This window comes from Hippocampus bargibanti, linkage group LG18, assembly GCF_051943395.1.
Source record: "Hippocampus bargibanti isolate YZ-2025 linkage group LG18, ASM5194339v1, whole genome shotgun sequence".
Lineage (NCBI taxonomy): Eukaryota > Metazoa > Chordata > Actinopteri > Syngnathiformes > Syngnathidae > Hippocampus > Hippocampus bargibanti.
The window spans coordinates 15881280-15898756 of NC_142751.1; the positions used below are offsets into that span (position 1 = coordinate 15881280).

The 17477-nt window shown below is 45.0% G+C and overlaps 1 protein-coding gene and 1 long non-coding RNA gene across 2 annotated transcripts in view; one reads left to right on the top strand and one right to left on the bottom strand.

Moving 5' to 3' along the window:
- The window catches only part of ntng2b (netrin g2b), a 33127-nt gene extending 18681 nt beyond the window's left edge, over nt 1-14446 (top strand). Inside the window, exons 4-8 of the mRNA XM_089020581.1 lie at nt 230-402; nt 1922-1951; nt 10401-10568; nt 10656-10790; nt 12200-14446. Of these exons, the coding sequence (XP_088876707.1) occupies nt 230-402; nt 1922-1951; nt 10401-10568; nt 10656-10790; nt 12200-12423 (730 nt within the window). The 3' untranslated portion in view covers nt 12424-14446. The remainder of the gene's footprint in view (nt 1-229; nt 403-1921; nt 1952-10400; nt 10569-10655; nt 10791-12199) is intronic.
- The window catches only part of LOC148884961 (uncharacterized), a 55729-nt gene extending 40979 nt beyond the window's left edge, over nt 1-14750 (bottom strand). Inside the window, exon 1 of the long non-coding RNA XR_016118291.1 lies at nt 14488-14750. This is a non-coding gene — a long non-coding RNA (uncharacterized LOC148884961). The remainder of the gene's footprint in view (nt 1-14487) is intronic.
- Between the last annotated feature and the right edge of the window lie 2727 nt (nt 14751-17477).

Sequence of the window (17477 nt, forward strand, 5' to 3'; positions counted from 1 at the left end):
CTGGACTTGTACCAATGTATACGGTGTCTGTCTAATTGCATCCCTCTTTCCAAACAACAACATTGAGAGATGAGTTCAGAGCACTTGCACTTTTTTGATTTCCTCGGAGGAACAACGTCACCTTTAATAACCTGCCATGTTAACACAACATGTTTGTGTGCGTGCGTGCGTTTGCAACTTGAAGCTATAATGCTTCCAACGGCCTTTTTCTCCCCCTCTGTCTCATAAGGTGCAAGTGTAACCTCCACGCCTCTCAGTGCCTGCTGCAGGACGGCAATCTGCAGTGCCAGTGCGAGCACAACACCACGGGTCAGGACTGCCAGCGCTGCAAGAAGGGCTTTAAGGCTAAGTCCTGGAAGGCCGGCTCCTACCTGCCCGTACCTAACGGAACCCCCAACACCTGTACGTTCACCCCCCTAACACACAAAATGGCTATTTCGCGGATCCCTGCGTAATTAGCGGAGGTTAAAAATGACCAAAAGTCACCGTGTTTGCAACTTTGCTGTGGTGAAGGTACAGGTAACGTCCGACTTACGGCCGAGTTCCGTTCCAAAAATGGAACGGAAGTGGAAATCCATTCAAAATGTTGACTAGAGACTCGGAGGCTAAATGACTGGCAAACTTTGCCCTCTGGTGCCATCACGCGGTCGATTGCTGTGCGAGAGTGAGATGCAGGCTGGCTGGCCAAAATTGTTGCACGCGTTGCCCGCCTGCTAGCGTGTTGCGGTGCCAGGCGCGGGCAATTAAAATTGAAAAAATAGGGTCTGGAAGTCATGGTCCTAAGTATGGGCGGTCGTAAGTCGAGCTGGTCGTAAGTTGGACCTTACCTGTATTTAGAAGGAAAAAAATCAGACCGGCTGAACTTTATTTGTGCTGATAGTCCGAGAGCGGTTGAAAATGTGCATTACTTTCAAGTCCGTGTTTGGATTTCCTCAAATTTCAAAGTCAGATAACTCCAGACCCAATTAACATCGTCTGGCAGAGAATGAGTTAACTTGCCGAAAATAAGAAAATATCCTCAGCGGCGTAAATGGACGGACGAAAAAGTCTGATAAAATGACATTGAGACCGATTTCGTTCAAACTTCTCACAATTAAAACGCTGCGTAGTCCAATTTGATGCCTTATCATTGACTTTTTTTTTTTTTTTAATCCGAGAAGGGGAAAAAAAATTAGTGAGGCCATCTGAATGTGTGTGATTTTGAAAAGACAAGTTTCAAGGTCGTAGAGAGAGTTTGGACGGAGCTCACCGGGTTTGCATCAGCTAAGACGATGGCGGGGGAGGAAAAGACTGCCAGCGAGCTACGGCAGCCAGCCGTGATAAAATAATAATCTAGGGCAGCGGCTCCCCACTTTTGTCCTTTCAAAACAAACGGCGACAGTGGCGTTTCGGGATTGGACATTTCAAATGTAGCTGTGGCATTTTACTGGACGGTGGCAAGTGCAGCCGACGCATTCGGGAGATTCGCCACAGGATCAACGATTCCTTTTCCTCCCGATTCGGGTCATTGTTTTATGGATCAAAGTGACAAGTGACGCAACTGCGCGACACTTTTTGAATATTGTCATAAATTATGATAACTCATAATAATAATAATGCATTTTATTTCAAGCGCCTTTCAAAGCTCTCAAGGACACTTTACAGTCACAGTCTGGCAGTGAATGGGTTACACGCAAATCCTGGTTGAAAAAGACAACTTTTGAGGTGTTGTTTGAGGTGCACAGATTATACCGATGGCAGTGAATAAGGTCCAATTGAAGATATGAAATATGAGGCTCTGAAGCTAAAACGTGCAAGACGGGTGTAAAAAAACAAGAATTTTCTTGAAGTCATCCTCAGTATGATGATCAAGACGTGCCTTTGGGCAAATGCATAAATCAACAGCTTCTCATTTATTTCCTTCTCTTCTTCTTGCTTTCAGGTACCATTGCTGGTTCGCCCTCCGGTTCTAGTAAGTCAGAATGCAAAGCCAAGGAAATTTGCTTCTTGTTTCAGGTTTTTTCAAGCACATTCGGGAAACGCTCCTGACACTGCCACCACTGCAGTCGCTGGCATTTCTTCCTCTCTCTCTCTCTCTCTCTCTCCACTTTATTATTAATCGGGCCCTCGGTCGGCCAAGTCCTTTCATGGGCGCACATCACACAAACCTGCTCAGGAGGAATTCTTCCACACTTTGCTTTTCACACTTGACGGATTGAAGAAAAAGGCAAAGCGGAGAGCAGACAGTTGCTAAAGTTCTTTGTGGCGGGATGAAGAAAGAAAAAAAGACAATGCCAGCATATGGAGGCCATTGCGGCGAAGGGCTCGGTCGGGCTCAAAAGTGCAAGCTGATTAGCGATTCTCTGTGTGGAGAGTCTCTCAGGCTCGCTAGTAGCTCTTCTCCCACAAGGCGGCGTCAACGTGGTGACATTGACGCCGGCTTTGATGCGCACGGCCCCCCTTTCGCACTGCATAAAAGGCAGCCGCGCGCAAGCAAAGTCGAGCTACGAGCAAGTCGTAGCAACGCATGCGCGCCCTCAGAAGGTTTTGTCGAGTCACTCTTCTGGATGCAGCGAATGTGAGGCGGGGAATATGCTTCACAACCACCGCACAAGAGGACAAAACAATTGACGCACTTTGTGCGACAACTCCAGCTCGGAATATACGCAACTACTTCTATGTATCTAGTTGGTCAGCTAGATAGCTAGGTAGTTAGCTTGATAACTAGATAGCGAGGTAGTTGGCTACATAACAGAATAGCTCGGTCGTTAGCTAGATAGCTAGGTAGTTGGCTAAATAGCAAGATAGCTACGTAGTGAGCTCCATAGCTAAATAGCTAGGTAGTGAGCTCGATGAATCGAAGGCGCGCCTAAATAGTGCGGGAAATAGGCGACGTGTCTGCAATGTTGTCAATAATCCAAAGTAAGCGATTGCTTGAGCAAAGTAAAGCCATAGCAGCGCTAACGGCAAATTCCACGCCGTCTGTGTGAAAAGCGGCTGTTGTAAGCGCACAATGCAGCGCAGAGTATTTTTCTAGATCATTCCAGGGCGACATCTGGGTCACGCGCAATCCCTGTCGATTTGTAAGCCTCGCCCTTGTTTTAGCTCCCGCGCGGCGAGGCCGCTACATCATCGAGCTCTGTCTGTCGCCGTCGAGTTACCAACGGTCACGGCAAAGGCGCCGCCGATTAATGGAACGCGTCACATTGGCGGCCCGGTTACGTCGGCGAGCACGCAAGATTAGGTCGGCGGGACGATCTGATCCGGCGAGCCCGCCTCCCATTGGTCAGATGGACTGATGGGGAAGGGCGCCAGGGTCAGAGGCACCGAATCCAACTCGTGTATGACACTAACAACACCCCCCGCCACCACCGTAACCCCGATTTGATCTTCTCCGACACACACAGACAACATGCGCACTGGAATATATTCTATCCACATCTACCTTTTGATGACGCGGACGCTGAACAGAGCAGAATGAAGCTCCTCGTGTCATTTTGACATAGTTCATTGGCGACAAAGCACAACTTTTATTCCGTGTGGCATATTAAAGTGCTTTATAAGAAGCGTAAAAACATTTCATCATGTTTTCATATACAGGTAACATCGAGTTACGACCGGGTTCCGTTCCGACAAAACGGTCGTAAGTCAAACGGCCGTAAATCGAAATCCATTCAAAATGGCCGACGTGACGTTGACGCGACAGGATAGTAAACGATGTCAATCTGTTGTTTTTAAGCAACATCTTCTATTGAATACTGTTATCTACCAAACTGTTTACAGTTCATTTATAAATTGTATTACTTTTAGTGTCATTTTATAATAATAATAATGATACATTACATTTTAAGTGCCTCTCAAGGACACTTTACAGGTACAGACAAGCATAGGTACTATAATAAATAAAATACAATCACAAATAGAATGCAATAAATAAAATACAATTATAAATAGAAACAAGAGAGGGAGCTATACAGAAAATGCCATGTTATCCATTTCTATTACTGTATAACTCTCCCTGTAATGTACACAAAACTGTTTACTGTACACAATGCTGTACAGTAACAGTTTTGAGTGTTGCGAAATTAAGATCCAGGAATTGCAAGATGGCGCCAAAGCTTTACTTTGATCTTCGATAGGGCCATTATGTGGCATTTCAGGCACAATATTCAAAAAAATTCTGACATCAAATCAAAGAACAGGGGATCGGTTCTGAAAGGTCACGCGATGGCGGTGCGTTGCCCTTCTCATCAAAGACCGCATGTTTTTTTTTTTTTGTTGTTGTCGACACTGCCCGGGACAGAACACGACGATGACGAGCGCATGTCCGCAAAATCATCCGATCCATTAAAAGTGTGCCCATGCCATTGTTGAAGGCGCGCACGTTAAGCGGCGGGCGTCCGACTCGCAATGTCTTCATTAAGCCGGCGGCGGCATCCACGCCGTCGCCGGGCGGCGTAATAAGACATGAGGATGCTGCGAGTGACAGGTGGCATTAGGGCAATGATGGCGAGCGAGCGTTTGTCGGCGTGACAAATCATCTCATTATATGCAAATGCACTAAAAGCGCGGCCGTCTGTGCGTGTGCGAGCAAGGGGCGGGCAGGCGGGTGTCTGTCTGTCTGTGTGTGTGTGTGTGTACTGCGAGACAGGCCTTCCGCGCAGTCAGACAGGCAGGCAGGCACCTGTCAAATAACGGCGCAATCAAATCCGCTTACATTCCCATAAACCATTTCAGAAAATACAACGGAAGCATACTACAAGGCGCTGCGTGCGCAGCAGGCGTCTACGCCAACTGGCTTTGGAGCGAGAAATGGGATACGCCCTGGACTGGTCGCCAGGCGATTGCAGGATATACACGGGAAAAATAAAAACAACAATTTATTCCCAAGAAACTCTGATTCGGACTGATCAATCAATCAAATTTAGCAGCATTTTGCATCCAAGGAACGACTGTTTTTCAGAGTGAGTTGAAGAGCTTCATTTAGTTAGTATCTTTGGCTTGAATAGCGCTATAAGGTTTCTTTTTGACAAAAAGTAGTGCTTTGCCACCATCATTTGACATGTTGGAGCCAAGCAACTATGTCAATGTGAATTGAGGAGCTTCTTTTAGAAAAAAGTAGTGGCTTAACATCATTGATATCACTTTGGTTCGTTCAGAGTGATAGAAGGATTGTTCTTGATTTTTTTTGGCTTCTGGAAGCTTGACATTGTTTTGGGGAAAGAGTGTCAACTTTTTGACGCCTCCGTGTCAAACGAGCGGATGTATTTTGCAAACCGGTCCCAAGGAGCACTTCCCCAATGTCACATTTGGATGTATCGCCGCCGCGTGAACGGCGTACGTCCTAATTGTGTCACAAGCTGTTACGCTAACGCTTCGCTCGCAGTGGAAATTCTTGCCTCTTGTACTTAGGACTGATTATTCATGGAAGCACTCCCACTAGGGGTTAAGAGCCAATTCATATTTGCCGGGATATTAAAAAAAAACAAATATGGGACACCCCGCACTTACGCCACAAAGTCCCTTCCATTAGGGATGTCCGGAAAATGAGCGCGCGGAGCTACAATGCTCGATGATTTCAGGAAACAGGACAAATAAAAAAACTAATTAGGTCACTCTTTTCACTTTTAAGGCTTTGCGATAAAAAACATGACATTTGATCTTGAAGCTTTTAACACAGGGCGCAAAACGACATCATATAGCCGCATTAGCCTTTCAGCGTCCCAATGATTTTCTGCAGGGTAAAAATAAATGATTAATAAATAAATACATGAAAATCTTTCCCAGCAATGGGAGGCTTGCGGAACAGTTTGGAGTTCAGTCTTTGTCAGCAGTGTGAAATCACAACTTGACACTGTGCGAACGTTTTGAAAGGGAAGGGAAAAAATACATTAAGAAAAAAAAAATCATGTTTTTTTTCTTTAAAAGGAGGGGATGAGGCACTCTCTCTAGATAAACAATCTGAGGCAGCATCTCCTACGCTAATTCACCGGCTCACTCAGCAGCCCCCCCCCCCTCCCCTTGTCGCATTTACATGTTGTGTCCTCGTGTAACTGATGCAGCTCAGCTTCGGAAAAAGAAAGGGGGTCGTGGGAGGGGGATTCAACAATTACAAGCACCTGGAATCTCTCCCAGAACATTCGCATCCATGCATAATAGCGTGAAGGTACAGTACTGTACATCAAGTATGGGCGAGGTGCATCGCCTCCTTGTGGAGCCTTGTGGTACTGCTCTTTTTTTGAACTGACACAAGGAATAACCCAGCGAAGGATTCTGCTCCAGGCTCGTGAATCAAAGTACTATTGTATTTGAAATCGAGCCCAACGGGTGTAAAAATGTTATTTCAAAATGAAACAAGTCATAGTTTTGAGTGCTGCCCCGATTCAGACTGCTGTGTGGGGGGGTGGGCGAATGGCGATGCTTTGATGAGATAAAGCAATGGCGTTGTGCCAGTCATGTGAGATGATTACAACGATGATGATACGGGTGCAGTAAAATAAATAAATACATGAATAAAACAGCTGCTGTGGAACCCCGGGGAGGACATAAGGGGGAGGGGGGAGTGGGCGGTATCGAGAGTTGCCCGGAAGAAGGATGCTTAGAGGATACCCCGCTCCGAAGAGAAGCCACTGGAGACAAGCACGGCCCGTGCAAAAACACCTCCGTGGGGTGTTGAACACAGATGGAGGCGTGCGCTATGATGGTCTCGAGTGGGCCGCCAAGCTTTGGCCACGCAGCAACGTGGAATTGGCCTTACGTGAAGACGCAAATTGGCGTGTTCAAAATGTGACTGACGTATTCCCTCCTCAATTAGATCGCCGGCGGAAATTGTCTCAACGAGAGTTTTATTTGGTATCTGTGGAACTCTGTTTAGCTCAGACATGACATACAGCAAGATGAGGGGACTTGTTGAAAATTGCCACCAAATGACGCGTTTCAACGGATCCGTTTCACAATCCGGCGGCCTCGTCATCCGACAAAGACAACACTCGTGAGGAGTCACAAACTCCATCTGAACGAGATTCCCGTCCGTCTCTCTCCTACACCAACAGTAGCCCTGAGAACTAGACGCAAAGGATTCTGGGAAAGACAAAACGCCCCCCGGGTAAAGCTGAACATGGAAAAACACGGGAGGAGAAAAAAAAGGGGTCTCAGGAGGAGGAAGGGGAAAAGTTGAGATGGTTAAAAATGCATCGGTGGGATGTTGCGGCTCTTTATTGATTGATTCAAGGTAGACTTGTAAGAAGACTTTAGAAATGAACAAAAGTGGATGGATTTTGCATTGACTGCTGCTTAGATCTTGGAAAAATGTCCCAGGAACATGCGCCTGGTGGTCTGTATAGATCCACAAAATAGTGAACGAGTCAAATGGCATCGCTGGAGACATTGGAAACCCTTCCCTTCAAACATCACAACTTAGCTTGGCTCTAAATGGCCTTTTTTGCAGTGTTAGTTTCTCATGAGCTGGAAGACCACGAGGCTCGTGACCATGAAGAGCGTTCGTCATCTCTCCATGGGGACCGTCCGCCATAGGGATCACTATTTTTGAACGTAGAAAGAAAAATAGACTTTTTTTTTGGTTGCTATGTTGTGACCTGATATTGTGGCAACGTCTGTTTGAGTTCTACGACAACAGAACCTCAATGGATGGTGAGAAATATAGGCGAGACGGGGACGAGCGGATCTGGAATGTATAACTTAGCGATAAGCGAGAGTTCCTGGAGAGTGTTCCTCTTCAGATGCGCAGGATATACTTTTTGTGTGTGTCAATGACAATCGTGGCTGTTTCAGTCTTCCACAATCTTAAAGAACCCCGCCAAGAGAGGCAGAGTCACAAATCAACAAGTTCTGCTGACAAGGAGATACATCGACACAGAAAGCCCAAGAGGAAAGGTATCTCATTGAAAGACGCGTCGGTATGAAATAGATGCATGATTTGCTGAGATACGAAAAGAAACAGGAAGCAGACGGATTTGTATGGGGCGGAGAAGGGGGGTTGTCATAAAGCATTAGATGTTGCCGTCTTGCCAATCTATTCCAGTAAAACAGCCTGCACTCATGTGTTCCACGTCGATACAAATTGATTTTCGAGATGTTGCTGCTTTGTAGCGCACCGCGGTGAGACGGATGGAGGCGGTCATGAAACGCCGGACTCCTTTGGGAGCCGCCATGAAGACGGGCGGGGAGGAGGAGGGAGAAAAGCAGAAAGGTAGAACTGAAACAGAGAGGGGATTAGCCATCGTATTGGGATTTAGAATCAGCAGGATAAGGTCAAAAGGTTATGTTGGAAAAGGTGAATTCAGTGGACAACATGTTTTATCTTTAAGAAAGAACTTGGTTGGGTAACGATTTAGCTTATGATGTCAGGGGTAGCCCTTGCATCCTTCCGTTTGAACATTTCTGCCAATGTGCGGCGAAGCAAACTCTCAAGCGTTTTCTCAAGGGCTCCTGAAATTCTTGATGTCGGGCCAGCTCGGGGAAAGACATTTATTTGGAATCATATATGATCATTTCAAAGGTAAGAGACCACGGGGAGGGTCATCCACGACACAACGGGAGCTTGCCGCAAATCGGAGACGGCGTGTGTCTGGGATTTAGGTAGCCTTTTATCATATTTTCAACATCTAGCAGTAGTTTTTTTTTAATCTGTGGAAAAATTCCTCATTCCATTTTTTGTTTCATCTCCTACCCTTTCGCCCCCCCCCCCCCCCCCCCCCATCCTGTGTGGTTCTGTTTGCATTTTCAATTGCATGATCAAGGTAAGTGTCGGCTAATTCGCACACTTGGGCCAGATAACTGGCCAGCTTTAGTTTCATAAAAGCTGCCCGTTAATGGAAAAAAAAATGATGCAAGCTCCCGATTGATAAAGAGCAATAAAGCAACATCTTGACTGGTGGCATTGATTTGGCGAAACGGGGTCCCGGTGCCTCTCTCAAGTCGGCAGCGTAATTGGCCATTTATATTTAATCGGGGCACTTTTCCTTCTCTCGTTGCTGAGGGAGGCACTTTACGGCACCGCCTTTGTCGACTTCCTTTAAAGCTGCTCATTCATAATTCACCTCGCGTCGTCCACCAAACAATAATCAAATAATAATGTGACGGCTGATTAAACAGCTCAACCACCACTTTTTAATGCATCAACGTGCCTGGTAAATATCGAAAGGTCTGGGGGAAAAATACAGGTAACATCCGAGTTACGACCGGGTTCCGTTCCGACAAAACGGTCGTTAGTCAAACGGCCGCAAGTCGAAATCCATTCAAAATGACCGACGTGACGTTTACACGACACGATAGTAAACCATGTCAATCTGTTGTTTTTAAGCAACGTTTTCTATTGAATACTATTGTCTACCAAACTGTTTACGGTTCATTTATAAATTGTATAACTTTTAGCATCATTTTTATCATTTTATATTTTGTACTATCGATTTTTATTACTGTATAACTGTACCTGATAACGGCCAGAAGAGGTCGCCCGACACATGCTTCGGGTTCAGGCAGACGGCAAAGGTAAAAAGCAGTGTACAGTACTACAGGAGACAATATCTGCACTGCATAACTACAGTATTGAGCGTAGTCACGCAGTAAATTGCTGTGCGAGTGTGTGACATGCTGGCTGGCCAAAATTGCGGTACGTCTTGCCAGCTGCTTGCGCGTTGAGGTGCCAGGCATAGAATAAGGGTTTGGCGGTCGTGGTCGTAACTCGCGCCGGTCGTAACACGGCTGTTACCTGTGTAAACATTGAAACCGATGCAGAAGAAGAAGAAGCCTTGGACAAAATCTGAAGTTGGTACTGGTGAATCTTTATGCACTGATTTTATGTTGACCCCCAGTAGCAGGGCGCATTGTGGTTTTTTTTTTTGCACGATGGCTAAACTTTGGAGATAGCAATGCCATGCTAAAGCTAGCGCCTGTGTTTTTGTCGATTGGGGGCTGCAATGCATAGTTGTCAAAAGCTCAGTTTTAAGGTTGTAAAGTTGTTGACAAAGTTATCAAGGATTACAAAAACATAATCATAATAATAGGGTTGACTCTAGCATCAAATCGGCTAACGGGCTAACGACGTGTCATTACACTTCCTTAAACAACATTAGCTCGCCCTGAGCTACACGGCGCATATGCAAACTATAGCAGAAGGCCAGCCGGAGGTCCCAGCAGTAATCAACGAACAAGCCAAGCCGAGTCAGCGAAGCGCCCGCGAGAGCGCGTCGTAACTGCGAGGGAGGGAGCGGTCGCACCAATATGGGACTCGTAAAGACACAGAAAGGGGGCCATCCGTTTGCTCACCGCCATCAAAAGGGTTTTAACATTTATCACTTGGCGCTCTGGAGGAATGTTATTTGCTTTCTCCACGACTTCCAAGGAATCATTTCTACTTGTCTCCCACACTTTCACTTTCTCTTTCTCTTTTTTTTTGAAAGACTGTGAATGCCACGGCCACTCCAACCGCTGCAGCTACCTCGAGTTCCTGAAAATTGTCACGTGCGTCAGCTGCAAGCACAACACCCGGGGTCAGAACTGCCAGCACTGCAGACTGGGTTACTTCCGCAACACCTCGGCTGAGCTGGACGACGAGAGCGTCTGCATCGGTGGGTAAACAAACGGCGTGCGCGCGTGGTTGCGCCTTGAAGAGCAGCATCGCTAACAAACGTCTTCCTCGCCGTTCTCTCGTCAAGAGTGCAACTGCAACCAGATGGGCTCCGTCCACGACCGATGCAACGCCACCGGATTTTGCCAGTGCCGAGACGGTGCCGCCGGGGCCAAGTGCGACCAATGTCTGCCGGGCTACTATTGGAAACAAGGCTGTTACCGTAAGTCAGGGGTGTCGAAACTTTTGCAAAGTCAGACAGATTTGGTGTGTTCAAAATGTAGGGGGGGGGGCAAAAAAATGTATTTATTTGTGTTTGTTTATGCCCATGTTTCAGTTCAGTTGTTACAGTTTCAGCTATTGTTAAAGCGCTATATGCATTGTATTGTATTGTATTCTAAGTAGAACACCCAATTTGTGTGTATAGGATGGGGGCCGTTCAAATAAAGTTCCCGTGACAAAGTGATATTTACAGAGGGGCTGGCGAGGGGGGGGCGGACGTTTGCGTGTCTGAAATGTCAGCAGCGCCGCCCGTGAATCCTTCCGGGACCTTTGAGCTGATCGGAAAAAAAAGGTCTCGCGAGTCGGCAAGCGTGCGTGCGTGCGTGCGTGCGTGCGCTTTGACCAGCCCCGAGGGGAATAGATCATGTCGCTCATTAGCCGCTCCCTCAATTGATGGCGCTGTCGGACCTTAACCCCATTACTGAGAAGCCTCCCCGAAGCCTCATTAGAGCGCCACCTGGGCGCACCTGTTTTGCACGACAGCGTGTCACAAGAAAAAAGGCTCCGCAGGACCCCCGTTAGCCATGCGGAACATTTCAATCGGGGCTGTTGCACCAGGGGAAATGTTCCCATTGCGGGACGAATAAAGGTATTCTGATTCTGATTCTGATTCTGAAAACACGCACGAAAGCACAGACCCCGGCGGTTCGCAACCTTTTTTCTAGTTCGCACCCCATTCAATTCCAGTTCCAGAATTCATGAAAAACAAGACTGATATCATAACCACAATTTGCAAGTCACCCAATATATCAATCAAACTACATAAAATACAAATACATAGATAGAAATCTAGCCAGCTATTTATTTAGCTAGATAGCTAGCTAGCTCTGTACCCATGTATTTATTTACCTATTTATTTAATATTTGTATGTTATGTAGTTATGTATTAAATAAATAAATACATACATAAGTAAAAAATAAATGGTAATATCAATATTGGTTTTCATCAATTCTGGAAGGGGATGCGAGAAGTGGTCGGCTCGATAGCTCGCTAGATAGCGAGCTAGCCTGAGAGCTAGCTAGCTAGCTAGATGGATGGATAGATATATACACACGGAAATAAATATATAATATATTGAATATTATTATAACAATAATTGGTTTACTTTACAGCTATAAGTCTTCATTAGCATTATCCCTAATGCCAATTATCACAATTCCTTATTGATTTCCCGAATGTTTCACTTTTTTCAGTTACCCGACCAATTGCAAATACAAACTCGCACCTAAGTGGTGCAAGTATCCTCGCACCACTTAGGAAGCATTCTTGCACCCCATCATTCCACCGTTTTTTGTTTTTTATACCACCCAACGGGATGAATTTAAAATGGGCCTTTGTGTCCCTCACAGCTAACGTTTGCGACGAGGAGATGCTCCTGTGCCAGAATGGCGGGACGTGCTACCAGAACCAGAAATGCGCCTGCGCCCCCGACTTCAAAGGCCTGCTGTGCCAACAGCCGCGCTGCCAAGCGGGCAAGGACTGCAACGGCGCCGCCGCGTGGCGGCCTTCCGCCGCCGCCTTGCTGCTTTGCACTCTGCTCGCCCGCCTGCTGGCCACGCCGCCGCCTCACTGAGCCGCCGCCCGCGCACAACTTACAGCACTCTTGAAAACTTTGACATACATATTAAGATTCATTCGGGTGGAATTTCAGGGCGAACCTACAATGCACAAGAAACTTCAGTTTTGATCTTCACTAAAATAACTGCAATGCATTTGGTTTGACACTCCTAGCTTAGTCTATCAAAAAACGTCATCCGCGGCTTGCAAAATTGGTCCAGAAAGGCTGCAAGAGTAGCAGAAAAATGCACAAAATAATAACAGAGCATTATAACAATTGTAATTTTTATAAAATTGAATTGCACGACAACAACAGACAATGTTTGAAGTAAAACAGCACAAAAAAAGGATCAAAAGGGTCAATTTAGCTTCATGCTAACACTTCATGAAATCCCCGTTGACAGGCTCATAAATAGCATCAGAGTCAAGCCGTTCTAATCATTGAAGCAACAAATACTTGAAGCAAACGGTGGTGCAACATATTCACGGATAACATAATACTCGCAGTTATACGTTCTTTATCCTCTACGAAAAAAAAAACTACGCTTTTGTCGCTTAGCAAGCAATTGTGAGCATCTTTGTGAATACGTATATACTTGCCTGTATTGTACCGCCCCCTGGTGGTCATGGTCCATACACCATTACGTCCATTGAAATGAAGCAAAAAATGTCTTTCATTCCAATATTATTTAATTATGCCATAACTGGATATCGTCGTTCACAACTTGGGTCAGCCCCCGTCATGAAAAAAGTCATACTAATAATTAAAAAAAAGTTCTGCCGTGAAGGTTGAACTGCGTTTTAGGTTCATTTTGAAATTTCACCCCGAAGCAGAACTTTTTGATGAATTGCGTGTACACGAGTGTTAAATGTCGCACACGCACACACACACGCACGCACGCACGACGACACAAGCCCACTAACACACACTTCACACACTGATAGACTATGTGCTCAGGTGCCCTATGGACAAAAATATGACTATGAAAAAAAATGAAAGCAAAAGAGACATAGGTGAAGAAAAAAAAAAATAATAATATATCTTGCGTATAATCATACCAAACACTGTTCCCTTTATTCCTGAGCAGGAGCAATGTGCATCAAACCAAAAAATAAGAATAATTCAATGAAAAAAATAGCTGAATCACTTAAATCATCACGATTTCACTTGAAAATGGAAAAGCAGTCAATACAAAGTATGTATTTGTTTTTTTAAAGGATGATGGGGGGGGGCTTGCGAAAAGGCAAGCCGAGGCCTTCGCGGTCCACAAGAACCAGGCTTGATTTTTTGCCAATAACAAAACCAAAATGCTACTCTTTCGGCTGCATTTTCTGTTCCAACCACATCTTAAGTCCATGTATCTAATGTGCCCACTTACCCGTTTGCTGAGATTCTACATATATTAATCTATTATATCATAGCCAAATGGGTTACGGCAGATAGATTTAGTCACAGAATTATTGTTGCTGTGAGAATGAATGATTGAAACCACACTTTTAGCCCAGATTTAATTCTTCACGCAGTATACGAGGAAGAAAGTGTCAACCACAGCGAGAATGAATAATATATGGCATTATTTGAATATTTTTTGTAGAAATTATTTTTCCTTTCAGGTTACAATAAATGATGAAGGGGAAAACAAGATGTATTGTTTTTTTTTTAGTCATCTGAGCGAGCATTTTATGATATCCATGTGGAGCTTTTGCAGTAAGTGACTGGCATTTGCCTTCTTTTTCTCTATTTGTGACAGTCAAAGGTGAAAATTCGTTTATCGGAGTCAAGTTTGTAAATAATCCAAAATGCGTTTTAAATCGTGAAAAAAAAACATCCCAAAAAAAGCACACGCAAGCACTCAATACGTTGTTAAACTGCACAGGATGACTGCGAGATGTCAAGTGAATTAATTGAAAGTGTCAAACCACTCGAGACAAAAACTGTGACTAATAGTCGACCAACCGTTTGTCGACACAATAAAAATGAATGACCAAATCGTCATATCACGGTTGTTCACGCAATGGACGATGCGCCTGAAAATGAATTGTTGTTCGGATTTAAGGAGGAATAGCGAATTCCACTAACCTGCTTCCTCGGGGCAAGAACGTCAAGGATCTGTTGTTTTTTGTTTTTCCAAAAGGTAAACGTCGAAAAAAAGTCACTGTCGACTTCATCCCATTGACTTTGTCGATCAATATTTGACGTACGACGACTGGTTGGTTGGTTCTTCGTCGAGGATTTGGCGCAGACTTCGTCACGAGACGTGAAATCTGCAATATAAATGTTTGTTGTCAGCATGCGTTCAAGAAATATGAGACTCTCAGAAAAATGAAAGAACGAAAAGTACGGCCGCCTCGTCGGTACACGAACATGTGTTTGTCATTGACTTTCCACTCCTGATACATTTCAAACCATTATTTTAGACGCATTGTTGTTGTTTTTTGCCGACGAAGTAAATTAAATGCATTCGTATTACCAGTGTTAAATACTTCGGTGACATTACCAACGGACGCAGGAAAGTAGTAGTTTCTTTGGTTTGTATGTTTTGTCCACGATTCGAACCACGTGTCCAAATCAAATTACTCGCCAGTTTGCTCATTAGCAAAGTGAAAGTAGCTGCCCAGCGTCCATCCGGTGTAAACTATGACGTCTCCAACGCTTTCAAAAAATAAATACATAAAATCATAAATAAATAAATACATAGAAAGATAGATATAGATCAAAATAAACGAATAAAAAACAAATCAATAAATACATAAACGAATAAACAAATAAATAATAAATACACACATATATAAATAGCATTTTAAAAACGGAACAAGACCATACAAATGATGCCACACTGAAAAAATTGTACCAAAATTAAATTGTTCACACAACAACTAAGTGAACAGTTGGGAGGAAGCCATTTTGTCCATTTCCTCGTCAAAATGGCTTCCAGTTCACATCATTCAATTCAATTACCGTATTTTCCAGCGTATAAGGTGCACCGGCACACCTTCAATGAAAGAAAAACATTTTCCAAATATAATATATAAATACATAAAGGTTTTCCAAATACGTATAAGGCACGCCACATAAGGCGCTGCAGTCGAGGCTGGTGTTACACATGCACGAGTTCTTCTACGAGGGAAAGGAGTCGCCGGCTGGCTGCTGATAGTAGTTGCCAGACCTGTTGAGGCTCAATATTAGTGCCTATAAGGCGCAAGGTCATCTTTTGAGGAAAATGGAGGCTTTTGCGTGCGCCTTATATACTGATAAAAAAAGTAGATAGAGTAACTCCCCCCACAGCCACTAGCATAATTACATGTAGCAAGCTAGCAAGATTGTGTTTCTTTTGTAATGGTTGGAAGTGCCCTCATACCGCACACCAAACCGAGAAGCGAGATGTTGCTTTTTTGAAGTCCAAAAACACCAAAAGTGTAAGCCACAGCCCGCGTCAACGTGTTACAGGCGAATGTTGAGGCGTCACCTGTGAGAAAAAGAAAAAAATGGAGTGATGTAAGCTGCACCCTCCACCCACGTGGATGAATATTTCATGCGCAGGCTGAGCCGATGCTGCAGCGCTGTGAAAAATCATATGCATATTCCTCCAGTTGGTTCGCCAACGTTCCGTCAGTAAGCGGCGCCGCGCCTTATTCGGCCCAGCTTCTTTTCTTCACTCGAGAAAATTGGAACATTGCTGCTACATTTCCACGGGACGTTAAAATGGGGGAAATGATTCCAGTTGGAAAGTTCCCGCGTAGACATCCCTGGAATTTTTTGGAAGTCAACAAAGAGGTTGTACAACCCAGATGGAATAGCGTATCCTGGGCGACGCATTGCGAGGGGTGACATTATCACAACGTGTCTGAGATCCTGGCCTTTCCCAAGCCGCCATTTGTTGTTGGAAGGAGAATCTTGATCTCGCCTGTGACTGCCATCTTAAGTCGAGAAACATGCGTCAAGAGCTGCGCGGGACTTCAATTACCCGAGACTTTAGACGTGCAAAAGGCTTCCAAGGTTAAGCGGGAGAAGTAAAAAAAAACAGCAGCAGGCGGCCATTTAAAATTTCAGATTGATTGGAGGGCTTTTGAACATTGCTACAGAGCCACGAGGGGGCACGTATATGTAATACACCCCAGTTAAGATGTCTTCAAACTAATGAGATCTGTCAAATCCACTTCACATGAATATAGTTCAAGTGCACCACGGTCAACAGCCGTTTAGAATTACATTCCGGGAGCGCATCCGAAATAATATCTCATGGCGTCATACGAACAAAATGACAACCGCCCCCACCTTAAAGAGGCTTGTAAAAATTCGGATATATCATCTTACAATCAATAATCATGGCTAAAGATAGAACCTCCAACTTACGACCACCCGTACGAGCACAAACTCCAGACCCTATTTGTTTCCATTTTAATTCTAGGCCTGGCACCGCAACGCGCCAGCAGGCCGGCAACGCCTCCGACAGTTTTGGCCAGCCAGCCGGCATCTCGCACTCGCACAGCAATCGACCGTGTGACGGCACCAGAGGGGAGAGTTTGCCAGTCATTTAGCCTACGAGTCTCTATTCCACATTTCAAATGGGTTTCAACTTACGACCATTTCGACTTAGGACCGTTTAGTCGGAACGGAACTCGGTCGTAAGTCGGATGTTACCTGCATATTATAAAATTAACCAACCCCCATAGCTTTCTGTAGGTGTAAATCAGTGGTCCCCAAAGTTCCATAAACAGTGGATTCACATTATTATAAATAGAGGGCGGGGTTTACTCTCCTCTATTTTTAGTATTCTTTCAAACGTTCCTGTTTTCTTTACCCAATAGACCCCATCTTACCGGACAGAGTATACGCTTGAATAGTATTTGGCGCTGGTGTGCGCGTGTTGCGAAAATAGAGGATAAGAAGGTTACTTGTGTAATCTGAGCACCTCGCCAGCAGGCCGCCTACGGGGCGCCTACGGGGCGCCTAAGAGAGCCATCTGCAAGCAGGTCTGCTTTGCCGTTTGTCCCCATTGACTGCGAGGGCATGTTGGACCGCACTTCTGCGCTATCTTTAGCAGCGTGCTAAATTATGAGCGGCTGGCA